Below are 18,020 nucleotides of genomic sequence, written 5' to 3'. Positions count from 1 at the left end.
GGAGGTAAAATGGAAAGTCATTTCTAGGAGGATGTGAAAAAATTCTAGTTTTAAATTCCTGATGACATATCGCATTAGATCTATGTTAATTTGAGGATTACTACCTACATGGAAATCAAAATTCTTTATCACTGAGTGTTTTTCAGAAAAAGACATAAAAATAAACATTAACACCCAAGACAGCAAAAATTCTCATTTACTTCATGCTAATGACTATAGTCAAGAGCAAATTGAGTAGCTCTCCCTTCAAGCTGCCTAGAGCAAAGGATGGTCAATTAAATCCGTCCATCGGCTAAAGAGTAGGTGGTAGGGTAGGGTTTGAGGCCGTATGTGTAACATCACCATAGCCACGTTTACACTGAGGTGAGGGCCGTTACATTATTATCATCATGTACAACTGGCAAAGAGTGCCTAACTGCCTATTTCGACCTTAAGTAAACATCACCGGCCAAATCTAGAGTCACGCTCCAACTCCACTGAGAAAAGAAATCGTATCAATCAGATGAAATGATAAATATGTGAAGTGTTTGGCACAATGCCAAGCAAGTAAATAAGTTCTTCACACATGTAGACGCCAGGAGATGAGGAAGAAGGGTAAGAACAGGCACAGGAGAAGAGAAAAAGGAGGAGGAGAAGCAGAAGGGGCAGTTCATCAGAACAAAACTGGTAAGTCATCTAAATCTGGCTCTAGCACCCCAGCGTTTCTCAGACTTTTCCCCTCCTCTGCAACATTCCTGTAGCGATCCCTTGACGTAATGAGGACCAACATACTCTGTACTTCCTGCAGATCACAACTGATCTTGAGAGCACATGTACCCAAGCACTTCCTACACCGTGGGGAGGCATGGCCACTACTACCCTACGCTCCTCAGGATGAAAATCATGCATTTCACCTCCGAGGGCAGATTCCGAGGCTCTACGCCACCACAAAGACACTTCAGGTATGAATGAGCAGGGGAAAAAATTCTGGGGGCCAGTGAGTGATTATCTAGCTTCTGTAACTACAGCTGAGGCAGACTATTTTGTGTAAATGTAATTTCCATTATACACTTCAGATTTTTACTGACCTGCATTAACATGGAGGATAAGATGTTTGCATCTTATTTAAAGAAAAAATACATGTATATGTTTGTAGGTATGTATGTACGTGTATACATGCATATAGACAGTCTTCTATTTGAAATATGGCAAAATGTAAAAGGAAACCCCTTATCCCAGCTCTCCATACCCATGAAAATTCTGTTTACATCTTTTAAAGGTGACTCGCCAAGGCTTTCTCCCTGCCAGGCCCCTGTGTTTTCCCCCCAAGAGTTCTAGAGAAGGGCACATCTCTTACAATTCTTCTGCTCTAAGTGGGGTCAACAATTCAGGCAGGAAAACACACAGCTCACAACTTGACAGCTAAGGAGGAACTGATCTCCAGCTGTCTGATTTAAAAGTCATATCTCTAAAAAGAAGCTTTTGAAAAGGGTTAGTGACTAGAACCACAGGCAGAAGCCCTGGGCTAGATTCCTTGCTTTCCTCTGACTGCTGTGACAGAAAGTATGACACACACCTCAATGTGACTCAGTTTCACCATCCACAAAAATAGACTAGTGATATTTTCCACCCGTATTATAACGGAAATGCACCTTTAGGTCACCAGAGAAATATAGATCTCTGTCTTATAAATAATATATCTTTTTTGCCTTAACCTTCTTCTCTGGGTAATTAAATTAGAACCTTCACCACAACTGTAAATACCAGTGAATATTTCTCACAATAACTTTTAAGAAAATTTGCAATTTTGAAAACCCAGATAGTTTTTTGTTTTTAATCAAAAATATAAAAATTTTGGCTTGTTGTCAACTGGCAATAGAGATTTTGTAATGTACATATAGGTATTATAATGTTTCCAGCGTATATAAATCTCCATTTGATAATATAAAACAATTAGATAAATCCCCTTTTCGTAGAAAGCAGTTTATTCAAAGTCTTCCTACTTAATCAGTAGATATATAGTCACTTAAAAAAATGAAAATATAGAGATGCTGATTTACAATGTCTTCCAACACAGTGAGTTTGTATCTTGGACTATATATTTCTCAGGTAATCATTTTGTGGGGCTCTTGAAGCAACCAGGTAAATTCATTTTTTTTCTACTCCAATTTCCCTTCTTTGTCATGACTAGGAAATTCTGATTTTCATTTTCTACCAAGAATATGTATTCATTTATTTAATGGGCATATTATCACACAAATATTTTTGAGCGTTTGTTCAATGGAAGATACTCTATGCCAATTACCAAGAAAATATATGATCAGTAAGAATTGGAAGCCATTCATATCTGTTTCGGAGCTGATGCTATGCCTTAGTACAGTGAACTTTATTCTGTGTTCACACAAATCAGCAAAAGCTCTTAAGAAAAGATTATAATAAAAGCCTATTAAGACATTATCATATTTGAAATTTGCCCTAATGGAATTTATAATTTAATTGGAGGATGGTACCCACATGTATCAAATAATTACAGAACACCGAAATGAAACTATGTGGTTCCAACTACTACCTACATTGAACAAATAGGTAGATAATATCCACTTTAATTTCTGTTCATAGACTTAATTTCTTTACAGTAAGATTCTCACTTTTATGAAACATAGCAGAAACATAACAAAGTAAGAGCAAACATGATTTGTTGCTTCCTAAGTAAAATTCATCCATTTACCTGCTTCCTCTCTTCTTGCATATTCGGTCCTTATAGTCTAGTTCCTGCTCCTTCCTCCAGATCACCAAGTTTGGTGGACTTGCTCAATTCTCTCCCTCACTATTCTCCCTAAACCACACAATATTGTTGAAAGTGTCTTCCCATTTTATTTATTTTGTTTTAAAATCTCTCTTTTCTTGGCTCCCCTGGTAGTGGGATATATTGAAGGATATATATGGGAATATATTGAAGGGATATATGCAGTCCTTGGATTCCGCAAGTCCTGAACTTAAATCCTGGCTCCAACAGGCACTACCTCTGAAATGTTGAAAAGTTTACTTAAACATCTGAGTCATTGTTTCACTTATAAGATATGAAGTAGGGATGCACACCCTCTAGGAACTCTTAAATTAACACTTACGTGAGATAACATAGGCAGAGGCCTTAGAGCTTTTGTTTTTAACCTCCATTTAACTTTCCTGGCTTTGTGTTCCTGCCTCTAGGTGGTCTGTTAAAAGTATCTGTCTTCTGTATGGCCACGTGTATATATTTAATCTTCCAAAATAGATTATAAACCCAGGGAAGGCATGTTAATGACTAACAACTATCCATAGACAAATGGCACTGGACCTAGTACCATGTCTTGCACATAGTAGGCACCCAATAAATACTAATGACTGAGTAGATGAACAAATACCATCTGGCCCAATAAGATCTCCTAATAAAGAGAAATGCCATCAAGTAAATACATAACTCATCATGCTGAGATCAGAGATATCGACATAAGGATTGTCTATTAATTCTTGACTATTAATAAGTACATGCAAATTATGAGTATATGTTATTTTAAATCAACTTAAGATTTTTTTGAACTATCAAACATTTAGAATCAATACACAAAAATATATAATATCCATTTTATGAATTATCTAAATATCACTCTGAAACATTTTGAGTAAAACATTTATTTTGCCCATGCCAGAATCAAGTTCTCTCTCACACTTTCAAAATACACATTTGTAAACACTATTTAAATAGTGAATTCAATGAAGATTCTCAGAACATTAAATATTTGATGCAAACTTTTACATTCTATATGATTCAATAAATTGTTAGTTAAAAAAATTAATGGCGGCCTATCAAATCTATGACATCACCTAAAATATCTTATCACATAGAACATAAAACAAATTTAAAATAAAATGTATTTTTAGCATTAGTTCACAGAGGCATAGAAATTCCCACAGTAATACTCCTCTTCCAAATAGAAAAAAAAAAAAAACTTTCTCATAAAAGCTCCAATTTTAAGTATTCTTGGAGAGGTTTATTAGATAAGTGGTTTAGGGTATAAAGACTAAAACCATAGAATGGTAATATGTAATAATTGATAAAACTGTTTTCCTTTAGAGTTAATTATTTCACACATAATATGTTATATATTCATCTTAGTTGCATGGCTTCCCAGTAAAATAAGAACGGAGTTTGCTTTTTCTGTGTTGTTTTGTTTTGTTTTGTTTTTAACTAGAGAGAAACTAAAACTCAGAAATATAGTGTGAGTTGGTAGTGAGGTCAGAGGACATAACCCATTTTCTGCAAATCAAGACAACGGGTTCCATTAAAGCATCCAATCATCACCATTCCCACATTCATATATACTTAGTATATATAGATGAATGTTCAGACTGGAGTGGGGAAAACAACCAATGGCATTTGGACAAACATATGTCCAGAGTAAAGTATCATCAAAATTATAACATGCAATTATATGTTAGATATAAGGAAATATATATATCTCTTTCCCTAAATTATGTCTATATTTAATACCCTTTAAGACTAAAGTTTCTTATTATTAGGGTTTTTTTCTATCAGAAAGTGCAAATTATCATTAGAAAGCAAAGTACCAACATTTTTCTACCTTATATCTAAGTTTTAACAACTTTTAGGTGACATTTTTCCCCAAAAAAACTTTAATCAAATGAAAGCACAAAATGTTCTTGTCTGGTTTTGCCATGCCTCATGAGCAAGCTAAATAAAAAGTCAATAGAAACTAACATGTATAGGAGAGGACATTCAAAGGGAGTGTTCCAGCTAAGGTGACACCTGCATTATTACATCTGCCAAAAGTTTGTGGCTGCAGGGAAATGGCCAACTTTACTGAGCTCAATTTAGCACTTGAATGCCCAAGTGGAACTCACCAGGTTTGCCCTAGATTGTTTTCCTAAGCAATAGGCACACCTATGATTTTTCAGCACTCACCAATGGACACAGTTTATCACACTGAACATAGTGATGTTCAGATGACAATTGGGCCCTTCAAAAGTGTACTTTACTCTTTTTTGCTACATTGAATATAGCAGTAAGTGGCAGCGAAGAAGGAAAAGAATATTATAAGAATTAAAATAGTAAAAAAAAAATGAAGCCTATAGAATATTGGACAAAAGGAATTCCTGCATAATTTGTACATTAATCTACAGTAAATTAAATTTATACCAACAATTAATAAAGAAATAGATCCAAATCTTAGCCTCCTATACTTACATGGTATAAACTGTATGACAATGGCCATATCCCCTATTTTTAAACATCTAAATTGGACAACAAGAGATTCCTTTTGATATGGCAATCAGAAATAACTAAAGCACCCAAAAATCAAAATAAGGAAATAAAAAAATTAAAAAGACACAGGCATAAGATAAGCAGATACTCAAAGCTGGTAATTAGCACCCTCATGGTTTTTTTCTTGCCTGTTCATGTTGTTGTGTTTTTTTTTTTAAGTATCATTATTATCTTTCAATCTAAAATTGCTAATCCAACTTGATATTGTAAATTTAAATGTTTGGGGTGTAATGTCCTGAAATAGTCCCCGCTCATAAACAAGCTTTATTACAGTTGACTTCCTTCCTTACTTATAGCAGAAGGGGTTCAACTGAGAGATCTTTGTACCTGTGCTTGTCTATTAATTACTAACATAGTTGAAAACTTTCTCATATGTGCTAGTTCTATGGTGATGGGACTATCATCCTTTATTGAATATCATTACTATATTGAAAGTGTCTGTTATCTGTAACCTTATTTCCCTCAGATGCTATTTAATTCACCTTTCTACACCCCTCAACATACATGTATACAATTATGTGTGAATACATATATATATATTCACATATATGTGTGTGTATATACATATACACACATTTACATATAGCACAGGGGTGAAATATCAAACATCCTGAGCTCTGGAGTCCTGCTCAGGTTTGATCCCACATCTGTCATTTATTAGCAGGTGATAGCAAGGAAGTTGCTAAATATCTCAGTGCCTCAGCTTACAACTGTAAAATCAGGATAATTACTGATCTCCTTAGGTTGTAGTAAAAGCTAAATGAAATAATGTGCTTAGAACAGTGACTGATATGTAGTCAATAAATTTTCTGATTATTATCTTACACTTGAAAGGCACTGAGAATTGTTTGATTGAATCAAAATTCAGTTTTCTATATTAAAAGATGTAATTCTAAATCCATTCTTTTGTTACCTTAGGGAGTCAGCTATACCAGGAGAACCTAGCTGATGAAGACATTTGACATTTGATTTATTTGATTTATGGCACTTGTACTTTTGCCCTCCAGGTCAGGTTTATTTGCATGATCAAAATTGAATCTCTCTATACGCTAATGGAGGAAAGGATTATAGGTGAGGTTTTTGTAATTTTTAATAGAGCAAAATAAGTATATTTTTTCTTGTAGTAAGTATTTATGAAAACGCTATATGGGAGGAGCATTATGGGTGAAAGAGTCGGTGTTGGTAAGATGAGCGAGTGTGGGGAAAATAGACATATTAAAATGTGGATAGCTCAGTTGTGAAAGCCAATGGATAGAGCTTATGCAAACATTGCAGCTCCACCAAAAACCCTGACAGACTCAACTTTTCTTACACTCCCTGCAAAGTGATCCAGTAACGTGAAGTTAATAGATTAAACATCTAAATCCCAGTGCATATGCATTACAGGCATTGGAATCCTACATGATACAACTCACATCACATGGAGTAAAGAGAAACATCTCAAAACCTAAAGAAACTCGCTGTAAAATATGTTATCACTCTAGGTCGATTAATGCTACTACACCAGCTTATAAATTTGGGGAACTGCCTAGAACTGTCAACATTCCTAGCATGCCCTTGGGCAGCAATAAACAATTTAAGAGGAGAAGGAGAAAGTCAGTGAACTCAAGTGGGAAGAGAAATTTTTTGCTGAAGCTGTCTGAATCACGGCTATCACCTGAGTCGGTAAGAATGGCTATTGCTCTGGAAGTCTCCCGTGGGCTGCCATTGCTGTGCTCATGTGCTGGAGACGGCAGACTGAGTTCTGATGGGAGCAAGCACTTGCAGCCTGGACGCTGAGTCAATTATTCTAACACTAGTCTAATATCTCGTTGCCCTGAACTAGGCTGGGATTTCATATATCATCCTCAGCAAGACACATGTTCATCTCCACCCTTCAAGGAAAGGAATTTCTATAATTTTCACTTTCTCATGGACATGGAAAACTCTTCAGTTATTTCCATAATGCCAACCTCACTACAAACATTGTTTTGTTTTCCCCACTCCAATCTATGGACATTCACATATATCCTAAATACATGGGTATATTCCATTTAGGAGTCAAATTCTGAACTTCATCTCAGATGACTATATGTAAATACAAGTCATAGACTGGCCATCAATCTGAATGATGTTCTCATCCTGTGCTAGTAAACATATTTATTGGATTTTAGAAGAATTTTAGCATGATTAACAACTGTAGAGTGGGAATTTTTGTTCATTAGCATAATGGAGTGTTATTGATCTTTTGATAAGAATAGCATTTGTATTACTTGCTATCATTGCTTCTTTTTTAAAAAAAATAGGTCTGGTATTAAAACAAGTGAAGTGACAGTGCATCATCAAGAAAATTAAGAAATGACATACTGTAAAATATATAAGCAAATGCAAATTGTGTAGCTCTAAAAAGTAGTCTTTAAATGTATCTATCTGAAATCACAAAATACTCTTCATTATAATAAGCAGCATTTTCAGGGGGAAAGAGTGAAAACCATCTTGGGCATTCACCATGTGCCAGGTGTCCTTTACATTTATATTGTTTAAGCTTCACAACAAAACTATTAAGCAGACATTAGCAGAAAGCATGTGAGGCCAGAGAAGGGAGGGAGGTGACGTGCGATTCCACAGCAGGGGAAAACTTCCCACCTATCTATCTGACTAGCTCCAGACCCTGCGTTCTTTCCAAGTGGAAAGGAACCAAGTGAAACTTAACCCACATCTGGCATTCTATACTTCATCCCTTCTTTAAGTTTCCCCTTTCCTCCCAGCTGAGATCCCCATTGCCTGTTTTCCCAGGGACCTATCAGAAAAGCGCAAAGGGACCTGGGCACATTGGCAGCAGAGAGATGCTGAGGCAAGAGAATTTGCGGGCCATCTCAAACCACACCAAATAGTTACCTCCTCGGTCTACAAGGAAAGTCAGCCTTTCCAACACTGGAACAGTTGAGATTTTGAAACAAAGTGAACCACAGATAAATGTAAAGGAAAAAGAACTGATCTTCATAAACTTTCTGCAAACTGGCAATGCATAATTCAGCTATATAATGCCAACTGCTAATGGAGAGTTATTACTACTGTTGGAGCAGTATCTGCCTTGATGACTAAGCCTTCTTGGATATGTAGAGGCTGAGAAAAAGCAGAAGACATCATAATCCAGGGTAATGGTGAAGATAACCAAAACAGGACAACAAAACTCAAGTCCTACACACTTACATTCCATCAGCCATGATATCCATCCAGTTTCAGACCTCTATGGACCACACAATGACTGAGACAGGTAGCTTCAGTGGCTATCTATTCTTTTTTTTTTTTTCTACTTATTTAACACTTCTAAATAACAATCATTATCAAATTGCTCTGTGTGCATCTAGGACACTCCAAAATCAAAAAACAAAAAACCAACCAAACAAACAAACAAAAAAAACAAGAAGAATTAAATAGTAAAGTATCATTCAGAAAATAATGAGTTCAAGGTTTAGGTTTACTAACACCATGGATCACCTGTTGAGTTCTTGAGACAAAAGATAACTTTAAGTATAATGTTTTAGACTATTTTAAGTTATTAAAAGCTTTATATAAAAAAATTTTAACATTGATCATTACAAACAATAGAAAATATCTCTATTTACAAATATGCTTATGCCAGAAAATGGAAACTAAAAATGTTAAATTATCAGCAAATAAATGCAACAGAATGTGGAAATCAGAAAGATAAGTGATCTGTAACAGTAAGCGGGTCTAATCCTCCAAGCACGTTTTTCATTCTCAATATACACTTGTTCCTGCTTAGTTAGAATCTCAACCTGCTTTCTGGTTGTAACAAAAACTATTCAGTTAAAACATAGAATTTGTCCAAAAATCAGAATGTATATCAAGTGAAAATTTAAATCACAACAACATCTGCTATTTTTCACCCCAGGTCTCTCCCACAGCTACAATTGGCATACTGTAAGTTTCTAGCACCCTCATGTGGTTTAATTGGAGTGGTTTCATAGGCATTTGAAATCAGTTGTCTGAAACTGGTAACAGTAGAAGAGACTATAATTCAACATGGAAGTTCTGTTGGCCTCATAAACCAAGAAAAAGAAAGCTCCAGTCAGCAAAATTCTAAGATGAATGCACAGGCTCAATTCTTAACGTATTTGCTGTCTAGGGTTCATTTTATGTGATCACTAGAAAGGATGACTTTTAAGCAACCGCAGCTAGTTTCATTTTTGGCAGATTGGAATCCCCCACTTTCAAAACCAAGCATTTGTTGTGGGCAACTGTTCAACTGATGAAAAAGAACCTCATTTTGCTCAAAAAGAAAAGCAAGTGTTATTATTGCCCGGTTTGTGTGGGCATCTTGATTAGGTAAACACAGTAACCCAAATTATACGTCACAGATGTAGGCTTTGAGAACTCCCACTGTCTTCAACAACATTTTAAGTGATTAATATCTTTACGTTTTCTCTAATCATTTGAGAATAATTTACACAAACAAAACATTTCCTTCTCTCTAAACATATGCCTAGGCTTGTAGGTGAGACTTCTTTCAAATAATTGTGTATTTCCCAACCCTCTTAAAAGGGGAGAAGCTAAAGAGGATTATATTCTCTCCTCTAGATTGGTAATAAATGTTCCTCTTATCAAAGATCCATGTTTAAAACCTATCTGTGATTTCATAAGCCTGAGGTGACCCAACAAATGGTCTTGTCATGAAAAATAAAGAAGTAGATTTTAAAGCACTGACATTATCAGAATATTCTGAACATGAAATGAGATTTTAAAAATAATTGGCCTTGAAGGAGATAAAAATGTAAATTAGTGAGAGGTAAAGAATCTATTAACAGAACTTGAATGTGGCTTATTCGTATGCTGAACTGGAAGTCCCAATGTTAAAAATATCAGTAGAATGCAAGAGGAATACATTAGCTCATCAATATACAGCAATATGTAAGTTGATATTAAAAGAAAGAAACTGACTTCAGAACTTAGAAATATTATAGAAAATAAGGATATCATTCATTTAATTATTGATTGATAACGTTTTGATCTAGGTAATTTTGGGTAAGTTAAACAGCACATGAATTCATAGATGTACACCAATTTTTTAACTTCAAAAGACCTGATAAAAATATCACTAAGTTTGATGGCAATGGAAGCGGTGCAAAACGGTTAAAAATATCAAGAGATACCTTTCAAAAGGTAAACATCTAGAACTGCCATTTCTTGTGGCCATCACTACTGCTTACCAGCCTTGGCACTATTTACTTCATTGAAGCAGAATTTTGGCCAAGTGCTTAAGGATAAGAGGAAGATAAAAGCTGCACAGAAGGTATCTGGAGTGAATCAGAGCAACGCTGCCTTACCTGTTGAGCCCTTTCAGGGTCTTTTCCATGTTTAAAATGTCACGCATCTTATACAAAAACCACTTGTCAATGGATGTGAGCTTCATAATCTCATCAAGGGACATGTTGTCTTCCAAGGCCTGCCAAAAGGAGAAGAGACACTTTCTTTGACAAATATTTTATAAATGTCTTATTCGGTTGAAAACATATAGCAGCCATTCCTCTCTACGTTATTCAGAGAGCTTGAGGCTATAGACTGAGAATGGAACTGATATAATATCATTGATGTTCCTCCCAATAAACCTACCAACGCTGCCAACTATACCCATAAATGGCATACCAAGGAGGTGTCTTTTTTTTATTATTATTATTTGTTTATTTGACAGAGAGAGACACAGCGAGAGAGGGAACGCTAGCAGGGGGAGTGGGAGAGGGAGGAGCAAGCTTCCCGCGGAGCAGGGAGCCCGAAGCGGGGCTCGATCCCAGGACCCTGGGATCATGACCTGAGCCGAAGGCAGAGCCCAAGGCAGATGCTTAACGACTGAGCCACCCAGGTGCCCCCTCAAGGAGGTGTCTTGAGTTAATCAGAGCAGTGTGTGCTCAGAAAAATCCCCCTAATAAGCTCTGCTTCCCTGCTTTCTATATAACCATGTTGCTAATTATATCCTAAATTTGGTACATCTCTTTGGAATTAAAGAGAATCTCTTGAAACTACAGTTAAGCCAAATTGGTAGGAACATCTAGAATCAATATGATGATCATTTAACTTGTATTTTGGATAATTACCTTTTGGCAAATACCATAGTTTTTTTACCTCATTCCACACTCACACAAACCAGTCAGTGAAAATTTATGGATCAAATCTGACTTAGTGTTATTTCTTTAGAATATTTCCTCAGAGAAGACTTCAAACAAAAAAATTATTTTGAATCAGTTACTATGACTTTTGTGCTAAGAAAGGCATTTACAAAATCCTAATATATTCCAAAACAGTGTAGTAATAACTTCTGTTCTGATAGGCAGCTCAGCTCTTTCCTCAAGCTTACTTTAGCAATTTCTCAGAAGTAAAATTACAACTATGGGTCATTAAGCTGAGTAGAAAAGGCAACAGAAAGAAGAGATAAACGCTCAAAACCCAAACCTTGATATTCAAAAGATGTCCACTCTTCTTCTTTACTATTTTTAAGTATATGTTTATACTCAATGAAGATTAATAATCAGATAATACTCCAAAACCACATATTCTAGAAATAGCACACTGTATTTTTAAATCCCATTAAGAAATATATGTAACTAGTAATTCTGCTATTATATTTCAACCCAAGGAGCTTAATTTTCTTTAAATCTTCACTGATTTCTAGCACCAGGGAGACAATGAGAGACAGCACAGCTCATAATTCTGTTGACTAGCATTAGATGACACCTAATGGAAATACTCAAAGGCGTGCTCATTTCATAAGTCTATTCATGTTCCTTTTGTTTAATTCTCCTTATATGGAGCCAGGTTCCCAAGGACTTAGTATTCTGTCTCATTTTCCAAGTAATCAAATACTCAATTAGCTGTTGGCCATCAGCACTATGGGGGGATAGAACCTTAAGTTAGCGACACTTTCGACAGACCAGAGGAAGTCTTCACATGATCACACACACTCTTGACCCCACGCTTGTCAGAGAGCCTAAACTCCTGGATTCATTTCACTAGGAGGAAGGACAATTACAGTCCCACCCACGGTGTCCAACCGAAAGCCAAATCCTGCCCGTCTCATGACCTCATCTTCAAGCACGGCAGCTTTGCCGTGTCACACAGCTATAACGAAGTTCATAATGACCCCAAACAAGTTCAAGGTTACTCTAATGTTTCCCAAATCAAAAATAATGCCCTGTATTCTCCCCAGATCAAAAGAGGTGATGATCCAGTCGTCCTGAAATAAGACTGCACAAAAATCAGGCCTCAGAGCAACTTGCCCTTTTGTAAGGACCATGAAAGCGAGCGAAGATTTACTCACGCCTTTCATTTTTTCCCCTTCAGCCCTCCACGGTCCTCACTCTCTTTGTCAAAATCACCAAGTTCCTGGTTGCTGGGGCAATGAACAGTAATGACGACCTCTAACAAACAGACATCAGTTCCTTCTGCCGGCACTCTGGCAGACAATAATTTATACCTCAGACCCTGCACTTTTTGCTCATACATAGGGGGCTCTGTGTGAGAAAGGACCTCCACACGTTTCCTCTGAATTCTCATCCTTTATAAGTCTGTTAGAAAAGAATGAGAGATTTGCTCGAGCTTTATATCCTCCCCAGGGACTTGGAAATACTTCCCTTTTTCATCCACCTCAAAATGGCAGAAGTAGGCATACTAGGCTTAAGGAAAAAATTCATTTACTGCCCTTTGTCTGGAAAGAAAACATCATATGTATATCTACACATAAGAATATGGTAGAATGCTTTTTTAAAACAAAAGACTGAAATAAGAACAATAAAGAAGGTGAAATGGCTCTCTGGAATAACCTCTCATCACTACTATCACCCACCCCCCCCACTGAAAATGTTAATTCTCTATTACCTTGAAACTCAATATTGAGAAATGTCCATCAAAAGACACTAACATCTGCCAGAATTTCAATGGAACTTAATATTCTGCATTTAGAAACCATAAAGGTGAGGAGGGTATACATTATATGCAACGAAGGAAACATTCCCTCCGCTTCTCCCTCTCAGCAGGACTCTCAGTACATGGACGGGAAAGTTGCAGTGAGTTCAAAATCACTCACAGCATTTTTCTGTTGCTACAAAGGCAAATTACAAAGACAGATTTCCTCTTTAAAGACAAAATTCATATTTTCATCAACTCATCCCACATGCACACATGCACATATGAAATGGTCAGCGGGGCCTTGTAGCTCCAGTGTGGTTTGATACTGTTGGAGGATTAATGCCTAAGCTTCCTTAAATGTCAAAAAGCCATTCAGGGATTTCTGACCAGACAGGTCCCAGCTGCCCAAGTCACCTTTTATAAAATCAGATGAGCTGAAAATTCAAAACCCTACACATAGTAAACATGAAAGGAGATTAATATGGCATTTAATTTGCATAAAAGGGAACTAGGGGGTGGAAGTGAGAAATGTAGGGCTTTTTTGTTCTAAAAGTAAGACCAATAAAATAATTACACAGAAAAGCCTATAATCATGGAAGATCTTTATAGTCATTGTTGTTTAAACACAGAAAAAGAAGCAAATAAAGATTATTCTAAAGTCTGAGGGAGCATATACTAAATGATACTATTTTATGCATCTTCCTTTCTAAAATATGATTTTATACATTTTCAAGGAACGAGTAATGAGAGGGACAGGAAATGGCAGGTCAATATGATCAAACCTACCTAAGAGTATCGATAAGATATATATATATATAAGGAAGGAACATTTTATCTGTATGATCATCCTTTAAACCTGCAATGTGTCCTTCAGTCCAAGCTCAAATAAAATTTTTAAAAAGGGGGTAATATTTCATTAATTATAGAATAATCTGAAAAAAGCCACAGAAGTCTCTAGTATAATACTACTGAAGAAAATTAAATTTCTTCCCCAAATCCCTGAATTCACAACCATTTTGTGTTTCAGTTTTACTTTAAAGTCCAGGTTGGCAGGGTGCCTGGGTGGCTCAGTTGGTTAAGCATCTGCCTTCAGCTCAGGTCATGTTCCAAGAGTCCTGGGACCTAGCCCCACATCGGGCTCCCTGCTCTGCGGGGAGCCTGCTTCTCCCTCTCCTCCCTGCTCATGCTCTCTCTTGCTATCTCTATCTCTCTCTCTCAAATAAATAAATAAAATCTTTTTAATAAATAAATAAATAAATAAAGTCCAGGGTGGCTATATTCTGAAGAAAATAGTCACTCAGGGCCCCTTATCACATATTACCTTGGCAATGGCATAGATACGGGTGCTGGATGGTTCAGCCAGCTCTCTTCTGAGATCTATGTTGGATGGCCATTCTTTGTTCATAGGGAGACGGGAAGTGAAACCATCTATAGACGGGTGGCACATTCGTAAGGCTTTCTGGAAACTCTCCTCAAAGGTGCGACCAATAGCCATGACCTGTAATGCACATTTAAGAACTTGTATTTTTAAAAAAGAGCTTATATATATTGAATTTGAAACAGAACTAGAAATGGAATGTTTTTTAGAAAAGACGTTAGAACAAAACATATAAGAATACTACCCAAATTTAGGTGTTGCTATTGTTATTTTTCTTTCTCTCTCCTTTTCGCCATGGTTTTGATATAATGGGTCTTTAACAATATCAGGTCAGTCTTTTACCACACCAGGAATTTAGCTTTATTTGTTGAGACTGATGAGGAAATTACCTGCAACTGCTCTGAACAATAATATTAAACTAAGGAATAGGTGGCAAGAGCATATAGACCCTTCCTTAATAAAATCTTGCTTTTACGCAGATGTTATTTAGAATAAAAAACAAATGAAGAGAAGCCAGACATATATTAACACAAAAACAGAACTATTTCTAAATGGGTTATCAGTCACAATCCAAGACAGGTTGGCTTTCTTTATAACGAAGCATTAATATTAATAAAACCTTCAGAATCATAACAATACTGACAGATTCAGATTTTGAATGTAGGTGGATCTAAATTCCCCATGACAAATTCGATGTGTCTTCCCACAATCTCTACAGCTGATTGTACACTAATCAATTAGGAAGACCATATAGTGATTTCACTTGGACAAGCTACAAGTCAGAACTAAACTTAAATTGCCTTCAAGCCTAACCAGTTATTTTCAGTGGATAAACACTGTCTTTGAATCTTTCCACGGAATCATAGATTGCTATGCATTTTGGGTCTCCAATTTAAAATAATAACAGTGATAATGCTGCCTTCAGTAAACTTCTGTGATTCCTCAAATAGACCCAGATTCCCATTCATGTCAGTTTGGTAAACCTTCATGCCAATTGTGTGACAAGATACATATTCAAAGATCACTAAAGCCAAACAGATAACCTTTCACGCTGCCCCCAATTTAATTAGAAGTAAGGAAGATTCTCAAGAGCAGAGATGAATAAAATGTTAGTCCAATTCAGATAGGTATAATGATATTTGAAGGGTTACACAATATGGTCATAGACTTGCTAGCCTAAGTGTGAGAGAGACTGCCAGAAATGAAAGATTTTATGGTGCTATCAAATTAGGAAAATATTTAATACAACTTATAAGTATTACATACTTAAAAGTTGGCGATAAAGTAACTGGTTCTATAAGTAACTCACCATAAATTATTATTTGTAAGTACACTGTACATAACGGTATATGGAATATGTTCTATAAAAGAAAAACAAACCTACCTATATAATAATTAAGGAGTACATAACTGTGTTTGCTCAAAATTTGTGCTTTTTAATATTTTATATGATTAATACTCACCTTCATTAAGTGAAAATTTCACCATTTTTCAATGGACTAACTGACAGGACCCTAGCCCTATTCCCTGACCCTATTCTTCTCCATTCTCAAAGCACCTGTATGTAAACACTGTATCTTAACTTTCACCACAGTTGAATTCATATTACGTTTAGTTCTATTTCTGTATTCTCAACTTACCAACTGCAGATAACATGTAACAAATATCTACATCTTATTCACTGCATCTTGCATGGAGTAAAAGCTGGGGAAATGCTTCCTAACTTGAGTTGAACTAAATGTATGATGGGAAATATCCACTGACAATAAACGTCCCTTAGATTATAAGCCCTAAATGAACACATTACAGAAATTATCTCATCTTCTTTGGCCTATAAATTTTACTGTGAGCAATGTGAAAACGGATTCTTCCCATAAAATAAACTAAATAACAGCTGTTTATTTGGCAGGAGAGCTACCAACAAAACTTTCCATGGCATTTGAGTTTTAATTCTATTGTGCACCGTGAAGCATGAGAGAAAAAATAAGATTTAAAGCAGCTATGAAGGACTACCAGTTTTTTGTTTCTTTTTTTACAACTAGTAGGACATTTTAATTTAAAAGGTCAAGTTTTCCTTATCTGTCATTACTTTAAAATCTTGCATTAGTATCTTGGAAACTAAGGAAACCAAAATAGTAATAATTCTCCCCTTCATGCATGAATCTGATTGATCAGTAAAATGTCTTTTTTTTTTTTTCTTTTCTCCTGCATTGCTGATGGATTTAAGCTGAACTTCCTGTGATTGGTGGTATGCATTTCTGCAATGGCTAGTCTGAGGATAACTATAATCTGTAACACAGGATAAATAAAGGCCAACATAGAACAATATGTCATAAACAGTTCTTTGCCCTGTAATCTAACCAGCTTAGATATCTAGGCATAGACCAAGAGCTCCTACATTGGCCATATAGAGACAGAGGTGAGATAAAATAAATAGATAGATGATAGATCAATAGATCGATAGAGATTGAGATTCATGCATACTGCTGGTAATCAAAAATTCTACCCGTAAACAATGACAACAATACTGATGAAACACATTTATTTGAGATTCATTATGAATCTACCTTAAAAGACATTACTAAAGATTTACATGTATTAATCCTAAATCTTATAAGAACCTCCCAAGGTAGGTATTATCATCTCCAATTTTCAGATGGAAAACCTGAGGACCAGCGTCTTGCATGAGTGTCTCTAACTAGTCAGTGGCAACTCGAAGAGTAAAACCCAAGCTCATTTGGTTCAAAGACTCATGCTCTCTCCACTTATGCCAAACCAACTGGATGCAAGAAGAAATAAACCCCTTTGTGGGGGAAGGAAGAGAGTGACAGTCAGAGGCAGGGGTCTGAATTCCTTTCTTTCCTCCTGTACAGAGGAGCACTGTATCTTTGAAGATGGAATAATCAAAAGCTAATTTTAATTTCAAATAATATAAAAAGGGACATTATGAAAAATCTAAAGGTCCTAAAAGCTTAGACCATTTCAATATAATGAAAGAGGACTTCATATCCCATTGTGCTCTCCTCAATTTAAACTTTGCTGCTAGATGGGACATGAAAGCTCTTCTAGTCCAGCCCTTTTCTTTTAGACATGTAGAAAGTGAGGTCCAAGGAGGGTAAAGCCATAATTTGTGTGAATAGATTAAAATTAAATTCTTAACCTCAGTGCAATGGTCTTTTGGTATACCATTTTATATCATGTTATTTTCTAGGTCTGTTTATGAAACACATTATAACTCAGTTATTTATGAAAATATGTTTTTCATATGTGCAAATATATTATACATCCACATATACAGGCTCTCCTTTCAATTAGAAGCTTTTAAGATCCATTAAGGGGAAATGTAACAAATACCTTATGATAATACTCAGAGAGATGTTGAAACACCATGGAGGAAATGAAATTCCCATTTTTCCTCCAATCAAGAACCCAGTATCC

At 35.9% G+C, this 18,020-nt stretch overlaps 1 protein-coding gene across 2 annotated transcripts in view; it reads right to left on the bottom strand.

The window, feature by feature from the left end:
- The window catches only part of CPS1 (carbamoyl-phosphate synthase 1), a 122,680-nt gene that overhangs the window by 50,002 nt on the left and 54,658 nt on the right, over window positions 1-18,020 (bottom strand). For both annotated transcript variants that reach the window (XM_036098744.2, XM_078071279.1), the window contains 2 exons: window positions 14,526-14,702; window positions 10,633-10,751 (listed from right to left, as the gene is read on the bottom strand). In XM_036098744.2, coding sequence (XP_035954637.1) covers window positions 10,633-10,751; window positions 14,526-14,702 — 296 coding nt within the window. The remainder of the gene's footprint in view (window positions 1-10,632; window positions 10,752-14,525; window positions 14,703-18,020) is intronic.

This window comes from Halichoerus grypus, chromosome 4, assembly GCF_964656455.1.
Source record: "Halichoerus grypus chromosome 4, mHalGry1.hap1.1, whole genome shotgun sequence".
Classification (NCBI taxonomy): domain Eukaryota; kingdom Metazoa; phylum Chordata; class Mammalia; order Carnivora; family Phocidae; genus Halichoerus; species Halichoerus grypus.
This window is presented reverse-complemented; position numbering and strand designations above follow the sequence as displayed.